Source organism: Neophocaena asiaeorientalis, unplaced genomic scaffold, assembly GCF_003031525.2.
Source record: "Neophocaena asiaeorientalis asiaeorientalis breed wild unplaced genomic scaffold, Neophocaena_asiaeorientalis_V1.1 scaffold461, whole genome shotgun sequence".
NCBI lineage: Eukaryota > Metazoa > Chordata > Mammalia > Artiodactyla > Phocoenidae > Neophocaena > Neophocaena asiaeorientalis.
In genome coordinates, this window is record NW_020173230.1 from 4,437,600 (window position 1) to 4,446,131 (window position 8,532).

At 48.6% G+C, this 8,532-nt stretch overlaps 1 protein-coding gene across 1 annotated transcript; it reads left to right on the forward strand.

The window, feature by feature from the left end:
* Window positions 1-4,766: 4,766 nt before the first annotated feature.
* Window positions 4,767-8,231, forward strand: HIP1 (huntingtin interacting protein 1). The gene is given in 3 exon segments (XM_024745477.1): window positions 4,767-4,929; window positions 8,030-8,092; window positions 8,094-8,231. Coding segments are annotated over 3 exon segments (321 nt in total). The 5' UTR covers window positions 4,767-4,809.
* Window positions 8,232-8,532: the final 301 nt, after the last annotated feature.

Consider the following 8,532-nt stretch of genomic DNA (forward strand, 5'->3'; position numbering starts at 1 on the left):
AAAATAGATGGTTAGTGGGAAGCAGCCACATAGCACAGGGAGATCAGCTCGGTGCTTTGTGACCACCTAGAGGAGTGGGATAGGGAGGGAGGGAGGGAGACGCAAGACAGAGGAGATATGGGGATACATGTATATGTATAGCTGATTCACTTTGTTATGAAGCAGAAACTAACACACCATTGTAAAGCAATTATACTCAATAAAGATGTTAAAAAAAAAAATTCAGTGGAGCAGCAGCTCAGACACAGATCCTTGTCATTGTAAAGTCTGTATGTAGTTCCCTACACTGTCTTCTTGTGCCTGGGTCATCCTGATCTGCGTGAACAATTTAAAATCCAAGCCACGCAAACTTTAAAAATATATACTTGATATATTCTAGTTACAAATTCTTTGTTGGATGAATGTTTTACAATGATCTTTTCCCAGTCTGTGCCTTCCTTTTCATTTTCATAGCTGTCTTTTGAAGAGCGAAAGTTTTTAATTTTGATGAAGTCCTTTTTATTGATTTTTTTTTTCTTTTTGTACTTCATGCTTTCGGTGTTGTATTTAGCAAACGTTTGCCAAACCTAAGGTCACTATGATTTTCTCCTGTTTTCTTTTATAAGTTTTAAGTCTTAGTTTTCAGACTTATGTCTATGATCCATCTAGAGTTAATTTTTGTATTGATATATGGTGTGAGGAAAGGACTGAAGTATTTGGATTTTTTTTTTTAATGGTTATCCAATTGTTCTAGCACCATTTGTTAAAATAGATTATCTTTCTTCCTTTGAATTTCCGGGTACCTTTTTGGAAAATCAACTGACCGTATATGTGTGGGTCTATTTCTGGGCTCTCTAATCTGTTCTATTGATTGATATATCTACCTTTTCACCAATACCACGCCGTTTTGACTATTGTAGCCTTGTAAGTCTTGATCTTGTAATGTAAATAGTGGAAATGTGTTCTGTTTCAAAGTCATTTTGGATAGTCTAGATCCTTTACCTTTCCATATAAATTTTAGAATCACCTTACTAACTTTTACAAAAAAGCTGCTGGAAATTTGATCAGAACTGCATCAAATCTGTAAGTCAATTTGGGAAGAACTGGCACCTTAACAAAATTGAGTCTCAGACCCATGACCATGGTATAGCTCTCCACTATTTTAGTCTTCTTTATGTCTTTCAGGAATGTCTTAGTTTTCAGCGTACATGACTTTCATGTCTTTTGTCAAATTTATCCCTAAGTACTTCATATTTTTGAAACTATTCTATATGGTATTGTTTTAAAATTTCTGATTGTTAACTGCTAGTGTACAGAAATACAATTGAATTTTGTATGTTGACTCTGATTCCTTCAGCCTTGCTAAACTCACTTATTCATTCAATAAAAAGACAAACCCAATTAAAAGATGGGCAAAAAATTTAAGAAGCAGCGTATTGGCATAGCCTCAAAGTATCTCCCCCCAACTTTTATTTATTACAAAGGGAAAAACAGTAACTTCACAGTGGAGAAAAACGATAGACACCACCACCATCCTGCAACTCTGTTTATTCTTATTTCAATACAAAAAGGTTTTTATAATGGGCAAAAGATTTAAATAAACACTTTACCAGAAGGAATATACAGATGTCAAATAAGAATCTGAAAAGACAATCAACATCATTAGTTATTGGGGAAACACAAATTTAAAAACCAATAAGATATCACCACACACTCATTAGAACGGCTAAAATCTAAAAGTCTATCATATCAAGTGTTGACAAGGATGTGAAGCAACTGGAACTCTCTGATGGTGGGAATGTAAAATGGCACAACTATTTTGGAAAACAGTTTGGCAATTTTTTAAAAACTTAAACATACACACAACCCAGACATTCGATGCTAGATACTCACCTATGAGAAATGAAAGCATATGTTCATACAAAGACTTGTACACAACTGTTCATAGCATCTTTCGGGGAGGAGGGTAATAGTCAGAAACTGGAAAGAATCCAAATGTCCATCAGCAGGTTAATAGATAAACAAATTGTGGACTTATCCATACCCTGGAATACTACTCAGCAAATAAGAGGAACAAACTATTGATACATGTAACAATATACATAAATTTCAAAATAACGATTCTCGGTGAATAAAGGGGGACAAGAAAGAGTACATTCTGTATGATTCTATTTATATAAAATTCTAGAAAATGCAACTAATCTATAGTGGCAAAAAGCGGATCAGTAATTGCCTAAGTACAGAGGTTTGGGAGGAAGTAAGACCGGATTGCAAAAGGGCATGAGGAAACGTTTGGGGTCGATGAATATGTTCTTGACGTGGTGATGTTTTCATGAGTCTTTATATGTATGTCAAACCTCATCAGACTGTATACTTTAAATATATGCAGTTTAATATATATTAATTATATCTCATCAAGCTATCAACATATGTATACGTGGGCTCCAGGAACCCGTAGGAACAGTGTGGTCAGCTTATGTATCATAAGATATTAAATCAGATCCAAACTGGGTGTGGGGTAGGGCAGATTTCACCAGTTGTGGAGAGGCAGGTAATAAGACAGTTATGATCCCCCTGTGGGTTTCCCAGAGATAGATTCCACGTCTGGAAACGGCATCCCTAGAACGTATAAAACAAGTGGTTTCAACGTTGCTGGGAGAGTTGCTAAGAGCTGAAGGAAGCAGGCAGGGTCCTGAAGTTTACTTCCTGGGGGAGGATTTCCCTCTACCCTTGGCAAAGGGTTTTGCTGCTGCGGCAAGTGGGAAATCTTATTTTTAACTTACTCTAGAATTTCACAGTGGAAGGTAACTCGCTTGAATCTTTCTCCACAGGGTGCCTCCAAACCACAGATTCCTGACTCCTACTCTGGTTTATTCTAATAAGAAGTAGGCTGATCCCTTAATCCCTGTTTAAAGGGCTGCTGTTTATTGAAGCCATAAACTCAGGGCAAAGGATCATAAATCACTCTTTAGCTGGGTCCAGAGCAGGAGGTGGGTACAGAACAGAATGGGCTCAGAGAAGTAAAGCTTAGGAAGCTTGTCTGTTTTCTTTGTAGGCAGACTCCTGTGAGCCCCTCCCCACCCCCACCCCATGCTGGGAACCTCCAGATCCGGCCTCCACTCTTCTCCACTCTGCTCTGAGCCTGCAAGGAGGGGAGGGGCAGACCTGACCCATCACCCTTAGCCCTCCTGCCTCCAGCTGGGTTTGGCAAAGGGGAGGCACTAGTAGGAAATGAGAGGAGGGGAAAGACAGAGACTGCCGTCTCCCGGTGACTGGTTTTCTGCCTTAGGTCACAATTCTTGTCAGGTGCCTCCTCTCCCATGATTAGAGCAAAGAATCCAAAACTAGGTGACAGCTAACCCCATCCCAGAGCAACCCAAGGAGAGCCACTCCTAAGGCCTCCCCTAAGAACACAATCTAAGAAGGCGAAACCAGGGTTCTTGCTATGCAAGTGTAGCCTCAACGCAATTCCCCTCCATCACGATGCCACCCTTAAATCCTTCTTCTACAGGAATTCTGGCCCCGACACTCCCTCCCCGCATTCCCTTTGTCCAAACCTATTCACAGAACCTCCCACGGGACCGAACTCTCTCCGCTCCTCGCTAGTGGAGGCCCTCGTTGTCTCACCTACTGCTGGAGTCTCCGCATTGGTTCCCTCCCTTCCCTCTCGCCCCCATAATCCCGTCCATACAATGCCAGCTGGCAAAGCCTTCAGTAGCTTCCTAGTGCCTACCGAGGCCCACCCCCTCTTCCCCTTCTCTACTGAATGTGCAAATTTTTATCAAAAGCTCTTAGTTTTTTTTTTTTAAAGTAACGGCTTTCTTTGAATTTCAAAAGCATTTATTTTAAAAACACCAAAATTGGCACTGAACGGAAAACTTTTAACTTTCTTCAGCATCTCCGCTAAGGATCACACTTCCCTCTGCCTGTCGGTACCCTGGCTGACGACTGAGCAGGATGGGAGGGGTGTCCCAGAGCCGGGGATAAATATAAAGTGTCTGAATACGTTCTGGCCAGATCCAGATGATGAGAGGTTTGGAAAGGTGTCGAGAAGTTTCCACTGACCCGACCCAGCCCAGCGCTCCCTGGTTTGAGAACATTACAAAAGGGATGGGCAGGGATTCGGGGCAGGGGGAGGATAAGGGAGGAACAGAGGGAGCTGGGCGGGAGTCGCCACCCATGGCGGCCAGGTCTGCAACAAGCTGACCCAACCTGCGCAAGCCGGGCCTCGAGGCAGCGCATCTTGAGACTCCGGCCGCCGAGCCGGTCCAACGCGCGCTCTCTCGTCCCCGGCCCGAAAGGAGTAAATAGGCCAGTCCCAAGCGGACCCGGATTCCCTGCGAGCGGTCCGACTCCCCGCCAGCTTGACTCCCGCCCACCAAGCCGGGATCTCGCAGCAGCCCCGACACTGGGAGAGCGCTGGTCGCGGGGAAGACTCGGGCGCCGGCAGGGCAGGGAGAGCGGTGCGCTGGGCGTCGGGGGGAGGGGAGGGCGAGGGCAGGTCAGGGCCGCCCCAAGCCCCGCCCCAGGCCCGCCCCCGCCAGGGGAGGTGGGGCCCGGTGACGGACAGGCCTCCGGGCCGGTCACGGCCCGCCTCACCGTCCCTAGGGCCCAGCCGGGTAGGGCGAGTCAAGGGGCTCTGGAGAGGGCGGGGGCGGACGGGGAAGCCTCTAGGCGGGGGCGGGGCCTCAGGAGAGTAGCAGTGCTCTCAGCCAATGGGAGGCGGGAGCCGTCCCGTTAGCGCCGGATCCCAGTGGGTAGGGCGGGGCGGGCGGCGCAGAGGGGATCCCGGGGCTGCTGAGGGCCCCTGACTCGGCTCCGCGGGGCGACATGGACCGGATGACTAGCTCCATGAAGCAAGTACCCAACCCCCTGCCAAAGGTGCTGAGCCGACGTGGGGTCGGCGCGGGGATGGAGGCGGCGGAGCGGGAGAGCTTCGAGCGGACTCAGGTGAGGACCGGGGGACCCCGGGTCGCGCATGGCTGGGGCATCCCGAGAGACGCAGTGTCCTGGAGCGGACTTGAAGGGAGTAGGGGTCTTGCAGACCCAGGAAAGGACAGAGCAAGGGGACCGCGAGAGAGGGCATCTGGTGCGCAGGTCAGGGCGGTCAGGGAAGGTCGGGGACCCCGGGGGCACCCGGCTGGCCTGGGGAACAGGGCAGGGCGGCTCCGAGGAGCTGACATGATCCGTGCGGCGCGACTGAGGGGAGCCGATCCCGGCGGGGCAAGGCAGGGGTCACAGGGGCGGTGAGAGGGGAAGGAACCCGAAAACGAGCCGAATGGAAGGCTTGCTCCTAGGCTGGGGAAGCTCACTGGGGGGGCTACTGAGGGTAGCTGAGGCTACTGAGGGGACTACTGGCGGCCGAGAGTGGGGCGCTGGGTCGGGGATGTGAAGGGTGGGGAGCCCTTTCCTCCCCTCTCGATCGCTTCAGGGTTGTGCTGACATTCCCCCCACCCCTAGCGCCCCCTTCCTTGTGCCTCTTGCTTGGCTCACACCACCCCCAGCTGTCGGTCTCCGAGGGCCCGGCTGAAGGGGTCTGAGCGGTGAGAAGGAATGTGGGAAATGTGATGTGTGGCCGAGTTTGGAAGATGACTGGGGGCTGGAGGGGGCCGGCCCCGGGGCAGGAATTGAGGCTTTTAGACCAGTGGCCCCATGCTAGTCAAGTTGAGCTGCCCTGGGGTGCCCAGAACCCTGAATTGGGGTTTTGGTTTCATCCCCCAAGATGTGCCTGACAGCTAATAGGCAGACTGCCCCATTTGTCCAGCCTGAGCAGGGCTGGGGGCCAAAATTCCTCACAGTCGTCAACAAAAAGCCACAATCCATTTTTACCTCAGAGTTTTAATGCCTTGTATATTGATTGGACTGAATAAAGCTGACATGTTTATGGTGTTCATTGGCTCGTTTGTATGCAAAATCCATTTCCAAGGGCACAGCACCTCTTTGAATCCCAGGGCCAAAGCGGTATGGGCACATTTTTTCTTCGCTCTTGCTCTTGGAGTGGAACCTTTCAAGAACCAGTGGGACTTGCACTGCCAGAGCCTGGTTCTCCTGCTGTGTTCTGCTCCCCCCACCCCCAAATACAGTACCGTGTGAGGGAAGGGCTTTGGGGTTTTAGATACAGATGGTGAGCTCCTGACTGAGTGTTCTATATAGAGAATCTTGCAAAGAATGAAGCTTTTCATCCCAGGGGACTTCCTTCTCTTCTTTTTCCAAGCCCTTCGCAGGTGTACTTGGGTGATGTAGAGTAGGGAGTGTCCCCTTCCTAGGTCATCATCCTACCCCAGGTGGGATGGGAGAGATGGCTGTTCACTTCTGTCTTCCAGGGCCCAGCTGGGTTTAAGGTTTATTCTCTGACTTTGTGGATTGGACCCCAGAAAAGAAGGAAGCTACCTGTCTGCTGTGGGCATTATGGCCTCAACTAGCTGCCTGGGCACATGAGGCTTCTTGCTCCAGGAAACAGTGTGAATCTTTTTTTTTTTTTTAATGGCAAGGGAAAATAAATGGTAATTCATTCCTTCTAGAGTCTCAAATAAGTAAAAACTGGAGCAATAGAGAAATACACGTAAGACTTTGACCCATTATAGTGATAAGAAATTAGGTTTATGAAATTTTCTCTAGATATCCAGGGACAGCCCAATAAGAAGAGTCTAGGTCAGTGTTTGCCAGTATTTTACATTCTATGGAACACTGATAATTGGCCAAATTTGACCTAGTGGCTTGTGCGTGTCTGTGTGTGTGTAGTATGGAGGGGAGGTAGAATGAATCAGGAAAAGAGAGTTTCTCTATTGTTGAAACTATTAGGGGAGTAGGAGAGTGAAGAAAAGGAAAGAGGATAATCCTAAAACCTCACCTTAGTCAAGCTGCAAGAATGTATTTTCTTTAATGACTACCTATGAAATGTATTATGAGATATAAACATGAGTTAGAAAAAAATTTTTTAATGAGTTAAGAAGCCATGAGAATTAGCGACGTTAGAATGATAATTGTAACTAATTATTGTGTTTGGCACTGTTCTAAGTACTTTATTATATTTCCTTCTTTAATCTCAGTAAGGTCCTGTGAGGTGGTATCGATAAGGACCTATGAGGTGGCTATCAGCCACATTTTACCTGGATGAAATTGTGTCACAGAGAAGTTAAGTAACTTGCCCAAGGTCACACAGCTGGAATTGATCCCAGCCTTTAACTACTACCTTGTGTGGCCTCTGAGTACTGGGCAGAACACTGGCATGGGGAGCTAGAAGAGGTTGGAGTTTGATTGCCAGGCACGTGGGTGGGTGGTGTGGCCCCAGGCAAGTTGTCTAACCTTTCTTTTTATTTAATTTACTTATTTATTTCTTTATTTATTTTTTGGCTGCATCGGGTCTTAGTTGCATCGGCTGTGATTAACTCTTCAGTAAAAGGGCAGAAGTGTTACTAGTTAATGCAATAATTACTAAGAGTGTGTGCTTAAAGTGCAGGCCATTGGGGTGGGAAGGGGGTGGCAAGGGGGTGGGAGCCCTCTGAGGTCTGAACCCCACCCTTCAGCCTGAGCTAGCACTTGCTGGGTGGAGAGGAGGGACAGGGCCATTCCAGGAATGGGGAATGGTCTGGAGATGGGTGTGGATGAGACTTATTGGCTGAGTGGAGACAGGAGCAGAACTGGTCCCTTCCACCTCTGAACGCCTCGCACCTGCTACCTGTCCTGTCCCCATTTCTCTGTGACCCCCAGTAAACTGTGAGCGTCCTGAGGGCGGGACTGTGTCTTGTTGCTCTTGCCTCTGTCCTCACATGCCTGAGGCTCATGTGAGTGGTGAAGTGGCTGTAGTCAAGGGTACAGAGTGACTGGTTGGTCCCACGGGGAGGCCTGGCCTGGATGGGGAACTTGGCTCTGGGCTGCAGGGAACATCTGTAATTACTTGATGTTCTTTGCTAGTGGCCCCAAGTTCCCTCCTGGTCCTGCCTTGTCTCTGCAGTCTCAGTCGGGAGCCCTGCCCCAGGCCTATCAGACGACTCTGATTTCTCTGCCTTCCTTCCGGTCAGGCCCGTTCCCCAGCTGCCTGTGCCCTCAGACCCGTCTTGTTTCCCCACCACTGCCAGCCTCTTCTGGGAAGCCTTCCCTCCTCGACTCTCCGGGGATCATCCTCACACTTCACGTGGCCAGTGTCCCTGCCAGAGTGGGGACCCCTGCCCTGCCTGCCTCAGTCCCCATCTGCAACCAGACCCCTGGTGTGTCTCCCACCCAGCCCATCACAAGCAACCTTCAGTCTCTAGGGAAATAAAAAGTAGTTCCCGCCCTCAAAAAAGCTGCAGTAATAATGATACGTTGCCTGGAGTACTTTACAGTTTATAAAGCAGGTGTTAGCCATCCTTGGGGTTACACTGTGGTTCGGTGTTATCACCCTCATTTTATGGATGAGACCTTGGTAACTTGCCCAGGGCCGCTGGTCGGTGAGTGAAAGGGTCAGGATTCAAACCCAGGACTCTGGGTTCCAGGTCTCAGGCCCACTGCACTGTCCTCAAGTCGGGCAAGAGGGCGATTCTGGAATGAATCTGGAGGGTTGCCACTCACAAA